General features: G+C 51.3%; 1 protein-coding gene across 4 annotated transcripts in view; it reads left to right on the top strand.

Moving 5' to 3' along the window:
* Window positions 1–12,594, top strand: part of Pml (PML nuclear body scaffold) — a 36,768-nt gene extending 24,174 nt beyond the window's left edge. The window contains exons 7-9 of one of the 4 annotated variants that reach the window (XM_057767743.1): window positions 297–349; window positions 8,641–8,791; window positions 9,758–12,594. In XM_057767743.1, the coding sequence (XP_057623726.1) occupies window positions 297–349; window positions 8,641–8,791; window positions 9,758–10,542 (989 nt within the window). In that variant the 3' untranslated portion in view covers window positions 10,543–12,594. Of the gene's footprint in view, window positions 1–296; window positions 350–1,561; window positions 2,648–8,640; window positions 8,858–9,757 lie in introns of those variants that run through there. The other 3 variants (XM_057767745.1, XM_057767744.1, XM_057767746.1) reach the window with 3 other exon arrangements.
* The last annotated feature ends 5,515 nt before the right edge of the window (window positions 12,595–18,109 follow it).

Below are 18,109 nucleotides of genomic sequence, written 5' to 3'. Positions count from 1 at the left end.
GATTCCCATGCACACCTTGCTCTGAGCTGCCATTGAGTATGGAGGGGTAGTTTATGCTGTGATGGAACACACAGTGTGGGACACCCAAGGGACCGTTCCTTTCCTCCAAAACTGCCAGTGCCAAGCACTATGCCTTGGGGATATATATACTCCATCTCCTCCTGATGCGCACAGAACAGGGCATCTGTCACCCCCAGCCCATTGGCTTACAAGGACTCTCCTGGGTGGCTGTCTCTCACCCTAGCCAGTGAACACATCAGGAAGGACCTAATGCCTCTACCCTCTCTCCATTTCAGAAGAGCGAATTGTGGTGATCAGCAGCTCAGAAGACTCAGATACCGAGAATCTGGTGAGTCACTCATCCCTTCTCTCATTTAAGATCCCAAAGGCTGAGCCACAGGGACCTTAGGCTCATCTGGCGCTTGGGAAATTTTCCAGCAAGGCAGTAAAAGCTTAAACTGTATCAAGGAGAGTCTGCAAGTACCGGCTGCTGAGAGCCTTCTTACGGCACCAAGCAAGAATTCCTCTGAAATGCTTGCTAGACTGCTTCCTCCAGGGCCTGGCTGTCCTCTGGAATACCCAAAGATCTTGTGTAGAGCTTCCTTATACATTTTCTATCTGCTAAATTCTCTCTGAGGAAAGCTGGACAAGAGTTCATTCCCTGGTTAATCAAAGAGCTGGGTGTAGTGGCGCACGCCTTTAATCCCAGCATTTGGGAGGCAGAGGCCTGGTCTACAGAGCGAGTTCCAGGACACCCAGGACTATGTTGGGAGATCCTGACTGAAAAACAAACAAACAAACAAACAAACAGAACAACAATAATAATAACAAAATCAGTAAATGAAGGCTAGTGATGGAAAGATTGTGTCTATGGGTAACAAATAATGGACAGGAGATGTCTTATTTACTTTTCTGTGACACTATGACTAAGGTATCTTATAGTAGGAAGAGGTTATTGGGACTTACAGTTTCAGAAGGCAATTCCATGACCATCATAGCAGAGAGCATGGCAGCAGGCAGGTATGGTGCTGAAGCAATAGTTGAGAGCTCACTTCTGATCCACAAGAATAAGAGCTGCTAACTAGGAATGGCATAGGCTTTTGAAACCTCAAAGCCCACTCCCAGTGACAGACCTTCTCCAACAAGGCCACACCTCCTATCCTTCCCAAACAGTTCCGCCGCCTGGGATCCAAGTTTTCAAACATTTGAGCTTATGGGGAACATTCTCATTCAAACCACCACAAGAACTACATGCAAGAATTTACTTTGTATTAGAAAATGTCTTTAAAGGTGTATTATAATGAAACCAGTGACTCTTCTGTACCTTGTGGTATATTATTAGAGACAAGGCTGTTAAGTGTCCAGGGAAAAACAGGGCCGGAGTAGAGAGAAAGATTAGATCAGGGTCCCCAAGGTTCTTTCCAGACCGCAGTCTGAGATCCCATTTTGGAAAATATACAAAGCCACTGAATACAACTGCAGCACCCTTTTCGCCAACCCACTCCTTCCTGCTGAGTACCCAAAGAGCCTCCCACCCACACTGGACCTCCCACTCCAACAGGGTCTGCAGTCTACCTCAAGGCGCCTCCCAGCCACGAGCTTGGTCTTCCCATCATCCCACTGAGCAAGCTGCCAGCCCTGACCTGAGTCTTCCGGCCAACCTACCACTTGCCAGAAGTTTGCTGCTGTCCTCTGTCATATCTGCATTTTCTCATACAAAGCAAGGAAAGCCACCTGCCTTCATCACACCCTCGGTGACCTGTATCCCCCAGGGATATTGTGCCCTAACACAGGACTCGTCTTGTAGCTCAGGCCACCACCCCTACCACCAAAGGGCATCCCGGGCATCCTGCTGATGCCTGCATACCATCAGCATGCTCTGATGGATGTGCAGAGCCTTCAGGGCTCTCCCAGGGCTCCCTTGATTTTCACCAGTGGCTTTGCAACTTACTTTTTCTCTCTTGCTCCTCCATGACTTCTCAGCCTAATGCTTCTTCCATGGGTGGTGCACAGGTAGCCGGTTGTAGAAGGAGGCTGCTTGTTCATTCTCAGCTGCCCAGACCACAAAATAATCACTCAGAAACTATATTAATCACTGCTTGGCCTATTAGCTCTAGCTTCTTATTGGCTAGCTCTTACATCTTAATTTAACCCATCTCTATTAATCTGTGTATCGCCATGTGGGTGTGGCTTACTGGCAAGGTTCTGTCCTGCGACTGTCTCTGGTGGAACAACATGGCTTCTCACTGACTCCCCCTTCTTTCTCCCAGCATTCAGTTTCCCTGTCTAGCCCTATTCTACCCTATCATAGGACAAGGCAAAGTCTTTATTCATTAACCAATAAAAACAACACATATACAGAAGGACCTCCTACACCAGCCGGTCCCTCAGAGATTCTAATAAAGCCCCCATGGAGAATCCCCAAGTTCAAGGCCTACCTTGAAGTCTTTGGAATCTCATTACCACCGCCATACCCACCCAAGAGGCCTCATCCCTACCAGTCCAGGACTGGGCCCTCTATCAGATGGGCCCCTAAGAACCTCAGTTCTTTCCTCCTCCGTGGCTGCTTTCCACCCCACCTCACTGTCTGCAGTCTTGTGACCAGATATCCCTGCCCATGAATGCAGAGACTCTATCCATCCCAAGACCTGCTGGTATGACTGCTCAATAAATACTTGTTAAACGATCTCCGTTGTGAACCCTTATTCCACGGCCATCGATCCTGTGTAGGATCTTCCCTGTGGGGGGCATTTGTCTTCTCCCTGCCTGGAACCTGGTTCTTCTCTGGGGGAAGCCATGGCTGTCTTCCTTCCACACTTAGGAGCATCAAAAGTGAGAAGCAGGACAAGGCCTATACAGCCCACCTCTGGTGGCTTTGAGGTCCAGCTTTTAGGATGTAGCTAGCTTTATCTCCCCAGTTTATCTCAGACCCCTGCCCACCTCCCCTCTCATGGAAGGAAGATAGGACCATCTGCCCCCTAGATTTCTTCTCCCCCTCGTGCCTTGCTTTCTTCCTGGTTGATTTCAATACCCACTATCTGTCCTACACTCCTTGATGTCTGAAGGATCTTCAGCCTGCCACTTCAGCTGCCAAGCAGTGATATGACCATACTGTGTTCCTTGACACCATCTCTAAATGGACTGTTCTGATGACTACAGCCTCTTGTTCCTTGAGCCCTCAAAACTACCATCACCCACCTCCAGCTAAGGTGGAGACCTGCTGACAAAAACAACCTCAGGAAGATTCAGGGCCCAGTTGACTCTCTGCTGCCCCTTGGAGGCAAGCTGGAGAAAAGCCACACAGGAAGGCAAAGAGCAAAGGGCTTCTGGTCACACTTGTCTACTCTCATTTAGCTCTCCAAGGACACATCTCTGGGTTTCATCCTGGTCCTCAACTCCTACCTCTTGATTGTACGTTTTGCCCTGGGAAGAAACAGAAACCCTTTTGACTGTGGGAATCATGGGCATCTGCTTCCTAATTACAGATCTGCCTGTTGCTATCCCTTCCCTTCTTCTACCCCTTCTGCCCGGAAGTCTGCCTGCCTCTAAGACCCACACCTGTGTCTGGCCCAGCTAGCCCAGCCATGGCCCTGTGGGAAGCCTCACTCTGTCTCATGCTCATCTGCCTGTGTCTTTTGATTTACTGTCTTCTTGCCAGTTGCCGCCCACTCCCTGCTTCTCCCTTGGCCTGTGCTTCACGCTGCTCATCTCACTTCCTGCACCTCCCACCCTGCCTACAAACCCTACCCATCGGTCCCAGGGAAGCTCCAGGCTTCTCTGCACAGTGGTCTTAGATAGTCCATGCATTCTTGGCTGGGTTGGCCTCTTCCCAGAAATCTGTCTTCTCTTTGCATCTCTGGGTGCTCCATTCCAAGTCTCCTTGCTCTTGTAAAGGTTGGCGTTCTGGCATTGGCTCTGGACCTTCTTTTCCCTATACTCTGTGCAGCCCGCTCTGAGTAGTTGTTACCTGGAGAGAGCTGATGCCCATGCCTGCTCCTGACTGCCAGCCTAGCATGTCAGGGCCTTCTAGCTCTGCCTACATGCCCCGTACATACCTCACACATTCTCTCTCTTCTCTCATGTTAGTCCTCTACCATCGGCCTAGGCACACAATGTGAGAGCCCTGAAGACCCCTTTTAAGTATGTTCACCTCTGGCCAACATGTGATTCTTACCTTCTTATGGCTTATATTCTTCCAATACCTGGACATTTCTTTCTAGCTCATCGCCTTTGATAAAGTTAAAGCTACTACCTGTGGATGGAGGGGGAAGCCCAGAAAGGAGCGGTGGAGAAAAGTGTTCCAGCAGTTTTCCTGGATATTGGGCAGGGTTGAGCTCAGGAGATGCCAGAAGCAGTGTAGCAGATGGGAAGAGGAAGAGGGGTCCCAACTCCACCATCTTTGGGGGTATCAGGGTCATCCAAGGAGAAGGGAGATACACATTTTAGGCTAGGAAGAGGTGATTAGTTAGAAAGCATTGCTTGCTGTGCAACGAACCATTACTGGGTCCTCTTGAGCATTTCATTCTCATCTTCTAGGACCCTCCCAAACCCCTGAAACACTATAGCATACCTCCCTGTACATCCCCACTCTGCAGCTTGGAGGGAGGGACGGTGCCCCAGGCTATCCAGCCACATATCCTCGCTGTGGGGCCTTTGTTCTGCCTTGCTGCGAGGGGGTGTTCTATAGTATTGGCCTGCTCAGGGGCCACCTTTTCCTAGTGAAGCAGTGGAGGTAGGCCCCAGCTTGGCTTGCAGCTAGTTCTGTCTGAGGGGAGAGACCGAGCAGGGAGGAATTCACTGGAAGAGCTCGCCCTTAGAGCAGGGCCACAGATTTGGAGCAGGAGGCAAGTCCCGGGCTCTTGTAGAGCCCATGAGATGAGAACTGTTGCTTAAGCCCTGGAAGGGTGGGCAAGCCCTACACCCAGCCAGGGCCATTGTTTGAGGAGTCACAGCAGAAGAGATAGGTATTCTCAGTCATGTTTGTGACAGATGACCAGGCACCTTGATAGCAGAAGGACCAACTGGAAGGGGTTCAGCTAGGGGGCAGCCTGTGACAGATCTAGCAACGATGACTGGCCGAGGAAGAGAGGTCGGTGGGTAGCAGCTGGTGCAGAGATGCAGTCACGATATCGATGAGTATGCATATCAGAGAATGTGAGGCAGGCACCTGGCTGAGAAGGTGGAGCTGTTTGCCCAAGAGCAGAGCTGCCCGCAGAAGGGCTGGAACAGCAGGCAGAAGGGTCATAGCAGTCAATTAGATGACCTGGTTTCCTAATATCTTTGTTGTGCCTCCAAGGCCTCACGACTGCAAGAACTAGAGTTTGTGTCTCTAAACCCCAGAGATGTGTGTGCCTCGCTAAACTGAGGCCGGCTGTGGCTGAAGCTGGAGGGCTGAGAAAGGTTCCTCGGGAACACAGCTCTCACTGAGCACTGACGGAAGACACTGGATGGCTCCTCGAAGCGGAATGCTGGCCTCCCAAAGGATTTGGCTTGTGTCTGTTCAGTTGATGATCAAACACGGAATGAACCGCTATGTAGACCAAGGATTCTCAAGCCTGGCTGTGCAGTGAGGAGTTGAAGCAATTGCAGATTGCTGGGTTCTGCTCCTACAGATTCTAATTGAATTGTTCCCTGTGTAGCCTGGCCTTCCAGAGCTTTTTATGCTACTAAGGCCTGACCGAAATCAAGCACCACTGGATTGGGGGATTCACTTGAGCATCTGGGTGAGAGGAACGTTCGCTTGTTTTAAGGAAAGTGACATTTACATCGTGGGTATGACACAGGAGGGCCAAGAAAGGCCGGCTCTTGCCTCTGTCCTGGAACTGGAAAGGGGAACTTATAGCTCACAGTGACACTTAAGTCTCCCATCCTGTCCCTTAGGCTCTCACCATCATGCCACAGTTCCTTAAAGTGTTTTTTGTTCCCTTTGCTGTTTTCATTCCTGGACCAACCTTTCTTTTCTCGGCCCTATTCCTTTCTGCTTCCACTTCATTTTCCCCACCAGCATCTCTCTCTCTCTCTCTCTCTCTCTCTCTCTCTGTGTGTGTGTGTGTGTGTGTGTGTCCCTGTCCTTCACACCCTGTTCTGGTTTTTGGGATAAGATGGAGGAGTGAGGGCTGCAGATGTGACCAGAGGCTCCCTTGCTGAGCCTGGAGGGATGGATGCTCTGTGTGCTCTCCCTATAGGCTCTCCTCTTTAGAGATGTCTTGCTTAAATGGTCCACTCCTGCCAGGCTGGCTTGGGATTTAAGAGGAGAGGCGAATAAGGAGTTTGCAGCTGCATAACTTAAGTACATGGTGTTCCAGAGAGACCAGCCTCTGCTGTAGTGCATGGCAATTCTCGGAGATGGGGGAGGAAGGGCTGTGTCCAGGCTAAAAGGAAGACCCAGCCTTTCCTACAGTCACAGCTCAGAGGAAGGGAACGAGGCATCCACAGGTTCCCTCAGAGAAGGCCGATTTAGAAATGAGGCTTCCTGCTGTGTAGTATGAAGATGAAGGCGCTAACCAGAAGGTCCAGCTGTGTGGCACTCCAGGTATCCTGCTCTGGAAGACTGCCTTCAAGGCCTGAAGAGACATCGCCAGAAGGAGATGGAAGTCATTGCCAGGAGTCAGGTGGAAGCATCTGGGGCCACAAAGGGGCTTTTGAAACAGGGAACATGAAGCCCATGTGTCATGGCAGTGGTAGTGAATCGACCGGGCTGGGGAGCTGGCTCTTCAACAGCTGGCGAGAGTGAACATTCCCCGACCAGGGAAGGACATAACCGTGGTGACTCAGCTCTGACCCCCAGTCCACATGTGAGGGTAGACACAGAAGCCCTGAGTAGAGGAAGACACTGGAAGCCACAGATAGAAAATGACCAGATTCTTGTGTGGGGCACAGAACTGAGTCTACTGCTCGTGCCTAGCAACTAGGAGGATGCCTCCAGGAAGGTCCTCACAGGGAAGGCAAGCAATGTGGGGTCTCTGGATGCAAGGAGACTGGGAAGAAGTTGGGATGCCTGGCACAGGACTACAAAATGCATGTTGAGTGAAAAGCAACCTCCTATAGGAAAGCCCAGCGCTCTGGTTAGCTTCCTAGGGAGCAATATGACTTCTCTTGGCTGAAGGTTTGTGGAGAGCAAGTGGTTTTGGAAGACTGGGTGATAAACAGCATGGCCAAAAGCAACTTGTGCAGGAAAGGGTTTATTTCAGGCTACAGCTTGTGGTCTCTCATCCAGGGAAGTCAGGGCAGGAACTCATTGATGGAGAATCAATGGAGGAGTGCTGCTTATTGGCTTGCTCCTCTTGCCTTGCTCAGCCGGCTTTCTTATACACCCCAGGACCACCTGCCTAGGGAGTGGCACCACCCACAGTGGGCTTTGCCATCTCATATCAATCACTAATTAAGAAAATGCCCTGCAGGTTGCCTAAGCACAGTCTTTTGGAGGTGTTCCCCCATTATAGTTCCCCCTTCTCAGGTAACACTAGCTTGTGTCAAATTAACAAACAACAACAACCAGGACATCAGTTATGCTTACTTTGTCTCAAGCCTGAGATGTTAACTGGAGACCAGTGGACAGAGGCCTCAGCCCCAGGAGATAACTCCATTGACTACCAGAGCAGTCTGTAAGAAGACAGACTTGGGGCCTTATGTGGGCTCTGTCCCAGCAGTTCCCCGTCTGTCCCACTGCCCTGTCTAATGTCCAAAAGTGGCATTTATAGGCCATTCAGCAGCTGTGCTGTTAAGTAACTTGGTGTATTATCCTCAGACATTCTAACCTGTCTGTATCCCCAGCTTCTTGGGAAAATCTCAGCGGTAGAAAGAGCCCTTCCCTTCCCTGAGGCCTGGGACCTTTGAAATGGTGTTCCAGCCAGGGCAACCTTGATGCTGGAGAGTCAAGTCTCACTGTCAGCCTGGTGTGGGTGCCAGAGCTCCAAGGCTCCTCTGTGCAGCTGAGGTATGGGTGTGGAGAGTTGAGGTCTCCAGGATCTGAGGCTCTGATCTGCTCCCTCCCACACCCTCTCCCAGTCAGGGAACGTGTGTCTGTCTACCTCGATGCGGATTTCAAGAGGCCAATCATTCCTTTCCTCCTCTATACTGCAAGACACTGTGGGTCAGTGTAATTCTGAGGGCTAGGAAAGCCAGACCCTCCTGCTTCCAAAGAATTACTGGGGGTTGTGGATGAGACCATTTCTTGTTCCCATTTGTTTCTTCTCAGTCTGCTCAGAGAGATGAGATTTGGTGCAGATTTATCTCAGGCCTTGCACACCTGAGCTGCTGACCTGCCTCCCTGATCTGCCACAAGCAGGCCCCACCCCCACCCACCTCAAACTTTCACATACTTGTGTCAACACTGTTCACAGATCCATAGCCCTCACACAAGTATCCCCACATCCATACCTGTGCATGGTCATGCGTACTCATGCTCACCTGTATGGTCCTACCCTCTCACACCTCCCTGCCTAAGCCGTGTGCCCTTGCTCACATGTGTGACCCAGTTCACACCTACACACGCCTTTGTGCATCCCCTCTGTTCGGCCCTCTGGTGCACACGTGCCTACACCTCCCTGTATGTGTGCACACTTGCTCTAGAGCACAGGCTCTCTTGCCTGGACCTTCAGGCCTCTGAACCCCTAACTTGTTGGCTCTTTTGTGTTGCAGTCCCCCCACGAGCTGGATGATAGCGGCAGTGAGTCCAGTGGCCTCCAGCTGGAGGGTCCCAATTTCCTCAAGGCATCGAGTGAGAGTCTCGCTGACCCCCAAGCGGAAGACAGGCCTCTGGTATTCTTTGACCTCAAGATCGACAATGAAAGTGGGTTCTCCATGAGCTGTGCCACTTCTTTCTGTCTTAGTCTCTGAGTACCCAGGAAAAGTACAGGTAGAGACACCCGTAAGGTTCCAGCAGCCCTTAGCTCTGGCGGGCCATGACAGCCAGGTGGACAGAGGACTCTGCCCCTCCCCCCCATGCCTGAAGTTCCTATGTCTGCCTGCAGTGGAACTTGGCCGTGAGAGGGAGACATGTAAGGCCACAGGTTCACTTCTGACAAGACCTCTACACAAAGAGGCTGGGAACAGTGTGTGAGCTCATTGCTGACAAGTAATCCACCCTTGAGCTTTGGCTGTGATCACATGTTTCCCAAAACACTCCCCATCCCACAAATGGATACACAGGGAGGCCTGCAGAACCTAGGCCACAGGGAGCTGTGACTCCTCCTCCTCCTGGGAGCCCCTTGTTTTCCTCGCTGTCATCCTTGCCTGGCCCCTCAGCTCTGACCCTTTGCCCTGACCAACACTTATGGGCCCTAGCATTGTGGCTAGCTTCCCAGGCAGAAGCATTAAGTATTTGCATAGAACAAAAAAGCCATCTGTAGGCTTCAGGGGGAGATTCTGGGCCATGCTCTTAGGGAGGGGGTACACAGGCTATTTCTGCTGTCTGCAGCCCTGGGTTCTGGTCCAGCTGGGACTGATGGGCTTGGAGGTAGGAGCAGGAGAATAGAAACACTCTGGTGTCTCTGGTGGAGGTGGAGGCTGAGAAAACACAAAAGGAGCAGAGTTCTCAGGGTTGAGCATAGGTGACAGGTGACTTTCTGACAGGTGAGTCTCCCGACCCCTCTCTCCCATCAGAGCCAGGCAAGAATTATATACTGAGGATATTTGATTCCAGCCGGCAGGCCTCAAGGTGGGCTCCCTAGGTAGCAGGTCAGCAGCCTGATCCCTTGCACCCACCCCAGTGCCTCCTGAGCCCTGGAACCTCACCCTGCCCCTCTTTCCTGCCTAGCCCAGAAAATTAGCCAACTGGCAGCCGTGAACCAGGAAAGCAAGTTCCGAGTACTCATTCAGCCCGAGGCCTTCAGTGTCTACTCGAAGGCCGTCTCCCTGGAGGTTGGACTGCAGCACTTCCTCAACTTCCTCACCTCCATGCGCCGACCCATCTTGGCCTGCTCTAAGCTATGGGGGCCTGGACTCCCCATCTTCTTCAAGGCCCTGAATGATATTAACAAGCAGTGGGAATTCCAGGTCTCCATCTCCGGTTTCTTGGCTGTGTTGCCTCTCATCCAGGAACGCATACCAGGTGCCAGCAGCTTCAAACTTAGGAACCTGGCCAAGACCTACCTGGCAAGAAACATGAGTGAGCGGAGCGCCCTGGCTGCGGTGCTGGCCATGCGAGACTTGTGCTGCCTCCTGGAGGTCTCTCCAGGGCTGCAGCTGGACCAGCATGTCTACCCCTTCAGCAACTTGCAGTGCTTTGCTTCCCTGCAACCCCTAGTTCAGGCGAATGTCCTGCCCCGGCCCGAAGCCCGCCTCTTGGCCCTCCACAATGTGAGCTTCCTGGAGTTGCTGACTGCATACCGCAACAACCGACAAGAGGGCTTGAAGAGGTATGGTCGCTATCTGAGCCTGCAGACCTCGTCGCCGGCGTCCACCCAGCTTGCTCAGTACCTCCAGGCTCTGAACACCTACATGGAAGGACTGTTGGAAGGGTGTGACTCAGCCATGGCAGAGGGCAGCTCTGCTCCTTTCTCTAGCCAGAGCTTGGCCAAAAAGGCCTCTCAGCAGACCTGAAAGGAAGGGATGCCTGGCTTAGCAGGTGACCACAGAGCGAGGAGCATCCCTGAGCCGGGCCCTACCCTGCACCGCATCCCCAGGTCAGTCTTCCATACAGAACTGCTGTTTAGTTCAGGATAGGTGCCCTTTATCTGGGACCAAATGCTCTTTCTCTAAAATTCCTCCAGCAGTCGCCAAAGGCACCCCAGACCTAGCCCCTCCCTTGGAAGCCAGACTCAGGAAAACTGAGTAAAGAAGGCATAGTCTCTGGGCTCTCTGGTTGGCCCTCATATGGCCCAGTCACCTCACCTACCACTACCACAGGGGCCTTGCAGCTCTTCCCTGATGCTCAATGTCCCAAGTGATCTCCTGATAAGTCCCCACGAATAACACCTTAAGAAAGAAGTTCTCAACCTGTGGGTTGCAACTATTGGAAAACACCTATTTCTGTTGGTCTTAGGAACCCCCAACCGTAACTGTAGTTTTGCTACTGAGTGGTGTCTTCAGTTTCTAAGATCATTGTAAAGACGTGTTTTTCCATGGTCGCGACCCACGGCTTGAGAACCCCTGCTCTAAGGCGTTGCTTACCACTATACCAGCAGCCTATGGGCACCCAAAGTGCCTTTCAAACCAAACTGCCCTTCATGAATTTGGGTTCTCCCAGCTCCCACTGGCCAGAGGCCCAACTGTGTTCACTTTTATTTTTATTTTTAACACTTTCATTCCAAAGGGGCCTTCTAGCAGCAGAGAGAACTAGAAGCTGTTGCCCCATCCACCCATGTCCCTGTTTCTACAAACGATTGACCCTTCCAGCTTTATTCTTTGTTCATCGGGCCACCTAGCCCCTCCTTGCGTTCAGCCCTTCCAAGGGACACCCAGTGGGGCACTTGCGTCTAGATCTTGGGAAGGTGGACCTGTGGGCATTACTCAAGGTCCCCAGAATCAGGTTCTCCAGGTGGCTCTGGGACCAAGTGCTCTCCAATTCTGGGTGCCGCTGCTGTCACAGGCCACCTCCCCTCAAAGGGAAGTAGAGGAAGTCCCTGACTGCGTACACTGAATATGGTTAGGAAAAGGTCAGAGCTCCGCTCCGGTGTTCTGTGAAATGGGCTGGCTGGCCTGTGTTATTATCTCAGAGTCCCTAGCCAGCTCTGTCATCCTGGGCTCTCAGGCATGGGCAGCAGCTTGCTGGGGCCACAGATAAGAAGTATCCTCACCCTTGGACCCAACTCTCATGCCAAGCCTTTGGTCCCCAATCTTATGGTCATCTTGAAGGTCAGCCTTTCTCTATGGTTAGCTGAACTGTTGCTGGCGTTGTCCGCCTCCTCACCCTGGCCCATTCCCTGCTTCCTGCTCCTAGGGTATTTCCCAGATAGCCCAGAGGTCCAGTCTTGACAGGTCGGCAGTCTCCACTTTCATGTGGGTGATGCAGGCTGTCTTCAGTTGCAGCTGATCATGGATTTAGGACAAAGGAAAGAAGGTAACGTCCAGTCCTATCTGCCATTGCAGCTGTTAGTAATATGTGAATCTTTTTTTTCCCTCTTGGTCTTCAGAGGCAGGGTTTTTCAGTGTGGCCCTGGCTTTTCTGGAACTCACTCTGTAGACCAGGCTGGCCTTGAACTCGGAGCTCCACCTGCCCCTGCCCCACAATTGTTGCGATTAAAGGTTTGCATCACCACATATTGCCTGGCAAATATATGAATCTCCAAAGCCTAACGTTCCAATCACAAACTTCACCAGGCCTTCCTTTCCTAGATCCATCGAGCCTGCTCTTCCATGGGTACAAGAGGCTCTCCCAGGCATGGGTGAACAGGTAATTGCCCAACTTGACTTGGGGAAATCTTTCTGAGTCTGGCAGAGCCGAGCACGCCCTTGTTCAGAGATAAAGGCGCTAAGGTTAAAAATCCTCTATTTCAAGTAGGGAAAGCCAGGTGGACTTTCCACAGGGTCGTTCCCAAAGGTGAGAGGCACCAACTTTGAGAATTCCCTTCTATGGTGAGGTGGGGGCCAGAGACCAGGACCTGTGGGCCCTTTGCTTCTGTTTTCAATTGAGCGGGCAATAAAATCCTATAATCTGAAATCGAGTGCCAGCGCAGGACGCTGGCAATGTGTCTGTACAGTGTCCTTGATATCCTGGGTGGAACTTAACTTATAACTTTCAAGGCTTTAATGCACAGCATTCTAGTGCCCCTCGGCTGGGTGAAGAGCCAGGTGACAGCAGCAGCATTATTAGACCCACTTCCTGTCCAGGTGCCCAAGTTCTGTTGCTGGAGCTCCGTTTGACCCTTTGACCAAAAAATATCAAAGTTTAAGTATACTGTGTATGCTACATTTTAAAATTCTGTCAAGATTTATCCTACCACCACTACCAACATCAGCCTTCTTGGACTACAAGTTAGGACACTGGAACTCAGTTCTTGGGAGCTTATGGCCCTGATCTGGCACTGTTAACTCCCTGGTTCCCAGGCATCTCCTTTGTAAGTGAGATGATATGTGTTGTATTTTTATGTTGATGGAGGCTGCTTGCTCGTTTCCCAGCTGCTCAGACTCCCGAAATAATCACACAGAAATATGTATTAATTAAAACACTGCTTGGCCCATAGCTTAAGCATATTTTAGCTAGTTTTTCTATCTTAAATTAACCCATTTCTATTATTTTATATTTTGCCATGAGGATCGTGGCCTACCAGCACAGTTCAGCTGGCAGCTGGCATCTTTCTCCTCTGGCAGCTACATGGTGTCTCCCTAACTCTACCTTCTTTCTCCCAGCATTCAGTTTAGTTTTCCTGCCTAGCTCTATTCTGCCCTATCACAGGCCAAAGCAGTTTCTTTATTCATTAACCCATAAAACCAACACATATACAGGACTTCCCACATCATTTTTACTTTATGAGATCTTTGCTAGAATCAATGAGAAGATCAGTTTTCTGATCTTAAGGTCTTAATTCGCTAACACATAAGATGAGAGCTACCACTTTATAAGAAAACCAACAGCAAATCTTAGCAAAATAATAATATTAATACACACTATGTTGGGGGAGGGGGCCTAGCTCTGTGGGAGCCAATAAGAGTCAGGTGCCACCTTGTAGCCTCTGAGCAGTAGTTGGCTCCGTGTTCCTAACACACCCAATGGGAGAAGGACCTGGAATAGAGAACAGGCTTACCGGAGCCACTTGGTTTATCTCTGTCCAGCCCCTCTTTGGGAAACCAAAAGCTAGTTAGCTCAAGTTCTTGTGAATGTTCCTTGAAAGTCTGCTTAGCCCAGCCCCAGCCATGTTTCTCCAGCCTGCACAACACCCAGATGCTGCCCAGGTGCTGTTGTTCTGCCACCCTGGACCCCACCATCCCACCTTCAAAGCCTAACCTCTCAGCAGAACCCCCAGATCTTCTGAGACGCCCCGCCCACCGCACATCAGGTTTGTCCAACTTCTCCGAATTCAGGGTCTCTGTCTCACATTGCACCCTTATTCTCTGTTAAGGGAATGGCACAGCTAGTTTGTGTGGGGTTCCCGGCTGTGACGCCCTAAACATTAAGTCAGGACACTGAACAAGCTCGGGTAGAAGAGAAGCCAGCTCACGTTACTCCCAAATTCTGTCAGCAGAGGGCGCCACAGCCCACATGTCTGCCCAGAGGTTGCTGTTTGGAGACCATTGTGCACAGCACTCCCGAGGTTGGTATCCTAAACTTAAATTATGCCGACCCTTGGTAGAGTGTTAAATATTCTTCTGGCACTCCAGGAGGCAGCTTTAGGCAGCTGACCCATGGAGAACAATTTTCCAATGTTGAGCATTTTATATTTATTTGGTGAATACATATCAGAAATAATATTACCGATCTTGCTGATTTCTGAGGTACTGTCTCTCAGAATGGCACTAACATGGAATTCTTTAAAGGTCTACTTATCATCAATATCAAGCAACTATAAGCCCAGCAGGGACACAGGCACAGCAAGCCTGTGAATGTGGAAGCATATGGTCTCAGTTTGCGGAAATGTTGCGTAATCGGTGAAATCAAGGTGAAGACTATGTTAGGGGACATGGGCTAAGCTAGCTGTCTGGGGGCAGGGAGGCTTGACCTACAGTCCAGCTGAGGGTAGACAGTAAGGTGTGGGCTTAGATCAGACTCAGGGTCACACTTGGAAGGAAGGTTGGAAGTCCAGTTAGAAGCCCAGTCGACCATGCTTTAGTCTTCAGGTCATTGTGACTTTAGCAACCGAGTTCTTGAAGCTTCTAAGTCAACATGGCACCCCAGTGCATTCTGAATCCCTTTCTGGGACCATCTTTTAGAAGTGATTAGATGGGCCTCTGCTGCAGCTCACTGAACTCCAGTGGTGCCAGGTCCCACCCGTCATGGGAGAGACTGAGCACGTGCAGCTCTCGCTAGGCAGGAGCCCAGGATGTCCAGGTGAGCTCTCACCCCAGGAGGGAGACCACGTTACAGACACGCCTTAGCCAGTGGCACGCATAGCTTCACCGCCTCCCAGCCACACAATTTTGCCTTCATCCTAGGAAGCTGTGCCTACAGGGGGCAGCTAGCTGTTGGCCCTTGTTAGGGATGTGCAGTTTCTGGAGAGGCCCCCTCTCCAGTTATAGCGCAAGTGGTCGTGGGGTGCTGAGCCTTCTGTGGGGGTGGGAACATCCAGAGAGAAAGGAAAGAAGATATGGGTGAGGTCTCTGGGACACATTCCCCTCCCTGCCCCCAGCATAACCAAAGTCCTACCTGATGGCCATGTTGAGCCTGTGGCTCCCGAATGGTAGGCAGGGCTATCATTTGCTTTGGTGACTGAATCCATGTGTGGGCTCCTGACCCACTGGTCCTGAGTAAAGAAGATACCTGGGGAGAGGTCTAGAATTTCCACTCACCATTCCCATCCCTCCCCCACACACACATGCACTCACGCACACACACACACACACACACACACACAACCCTGGAAGTTTGTAAGTTCCTATCCAATTGTACAAAATGTGTTTGTTGTCAAACAAGGGGAAAATTCCTTCATTCTTGGCTCAAGGAACTTCCTTAAATTCAGCTCACAGGAATTCTCTCCAAGCCCAGCTGCCTGGAGTACAATGCAGTTCATACATGTTATAAATATCCCCAACTTGATAGCCAGCAGATTACCAGCCAGCTAGCTAACCACAAAAAAAAATTATCCCAAAAGCCAGCCAGTCAGACCAGTGTGGTAAGACCAGGATGGAATGGGGCCATCTGTCTATCTAAAACAGCACCGTTGTGTGCAACTTCAGGCCAACACAACTTCTGCATAGTTCCTAAGGCTTAAACAAACGCTAACCGTTAGCAAATCAGCAACACAACACAATGAGGCACCCACCTCCCTTCTCAGTAAAGAAGCCTGCATGCACGCTGACTCCCAGAACAGGCTTTTGCGCCTCCCCCAAGGCCCCTCCTCTTTCCATCCCCTCTCTCCACTCTTCCCTTGTCATAGTCCTCTCTTTCCGTGTCCCAGTTTAGAATCTAGGCGGTTCTATCACCAGTTTTCCAAGTCCCCGCAACAATGTCCTCTACCCTGACAGGGTCACCCCCTTGGTGGCAGGCTGGAGGGATTTATAGCAGCCCTCGCCTCCCCTGGGCCCCCACCTGGCTAGTAGACAGCCATCTGCAGGAAGGTCACTTTCTCACAGGGCTGGCAGACTTGTGGGTTGGATGGAGCCCCACCCCCTTACACACATCAGAGCAAATAAATACATCGAGTTTGCAGCTGGGTCTGGAGATAAGGACCGAGGGAGATGAGACGCACATGCTCACATGATAGCTACACAGGAGCTTCTGCTTTCCAGCCCCTTGCGGTCTTCCCAGCAAAGCTTTTGTGGGACATTTGAAAGTGGAATTGTGGAATATTGTGCCTGAGGGTGGGGTTGTCTCCTGGGGAGTGAGCAGGCTGAGAGACTCTCCTAAGCTTGGATCTTGTAGGAACTGACCCAAGGAAGGAGAGAGTCTGTTCAAATCAACAGGTAAGAGGAATAACTTAGCACAGGAGGGGAAACTGAGGCCCAGAAGGGAGACTGATTTTCCCAAAGCCTCATAGGAGTTCAGCAGGAAATAAGTCCAACCTGTGAAGCCATGATCTTCCCTGATAGTGAACTATGCCTGGTTGTCCTCAGGGTGTAACTACTGAAGCCTACCTTGCCTGGTTGCAGAACTGGGATGGTCTGTAATATGCTCATCCTTCTCCAAGAAGCCTTTCCTTCCGCAGTCAGCCAGCGACCTGACTGTAGTTCTCCCCTGTGAGGTCCAACTTGACATTAGGCTCCCCAGTAAGTCTTCAACAGTGGTCATGGCTCTGGTCCTGGTGCTCTTGAACTGTGGAGGGGAGAAGTTGGACCCTGAAGGAGGGGCACCTTTCAGCGGCCAAGGCAGCCTCCCTCTCCCCTAGAGAGGCCTCATCTGTGCAGTCTCCCAAGTAGAGGACCTACTACCGTTGGCCGCCAAGGGCATATTTTCAACATGCAATGATCCTGGAAAGGGGGTGGCTCATAACAGCCACATGCTGGGCCCTTCTCAGCCACCTCTACAGCTCTGCGTCCTCTCTCAGACTCAGCCTCGCCTCTACTATAGGACAAGAACTAGAGATGGGGACCTCCAGGCCTCTGGTGATGCTTGGTGACACTGGGATTTTTTCAGCCTGTCTTCACAGCTCCATGGCAGTCCTTCCCTGAAGGTAGTACAGGCTTGCCCAGGTTTTCCAAGCTCCTAGAGCCAGGTACAGGCACAGAGAGGAGAATGCGCAGCAGTTTCTGCCCACTTGCAGTCCCCAGCCCATGTCTGAGGCCTTACTCCACAGAAGCCAGCCTCCCTTGACTCTCTGGAGATGGGAGGAGCTCTGAGGGGCTGCTCTGCCTGGGAGCTCCTTGGGATGCAGACCCAGGAACCACACCACTGTCTCACTCCCTCTTCCTTTGCCTTCTTCCGCTTTAAAGCTTTCTTCTGGGGTATTTCTTAACCAACTGCTTGGCACACAGAACACTGGTTCTGCTTCTAGAAAACAAGCTCCAAAGGTAACAAAAACAGCGAGAGCCTTAAGAGAACCGAGAGGAAATGTAGTTTGTCCCTTCCTTCCGTGTGCTCTGCTCCGCTCTGTTCTGAGTTTAGATGGGGCCAACGGGTGCCAAAGAGCCTTGAGGCTCAGGAATAGAGGAGAGGGAGACTCCCAGGTCCTGCCTTGGGGAATCCGCAGAGGAAGGACTCTGAGTCCCTGTTAAGGGTGGTGCCTTTCCATGTGCTCTGAAGATCCAGGCGATGGTGCGCTGAGGGTGGCTGAGGGTGGCTGAGAGAAGATGGTATCCTGTTTCCCCTGCCTTGGCCGAGGTCCCAGTCACCAAAACTGCTGACTGATCAGATTCTAACCTCTGGGAGTGGTGCCCCACTGCCGGCAGGACTTTCTGCTCATTAGAAAAGTGTGCGTTATTTAGGGGGGGAGGAATTAGCTCCCAGGTTCCAAGTGTTCAGATGACCCCGAGAGATAATAGCCGGCAGCGCTGAGGAAACAAGGGAAATGCTGACACCACCAAGGACACAAGAGGAGGGATTAAGAATTCTGGACTTGCTCAGGACAACCTCCTTCCA

This window comes from Chionomys nivalis, chromosome 4 (assembly GCF_950005125.1).
Source record: "Chionomys nivalis chromosome 4, mChiNiv1.1, whole genome shotgun sequence".
Lineage (NCBI taxonomy): Eukaryota > Metazoa > Chordata > Mammalia > Rodentia > Cricetidae > Chionomys > Chionomys nivalis.
This window is presented reverse-complemented; position numbering and strand designations above follow the sequence as displayed.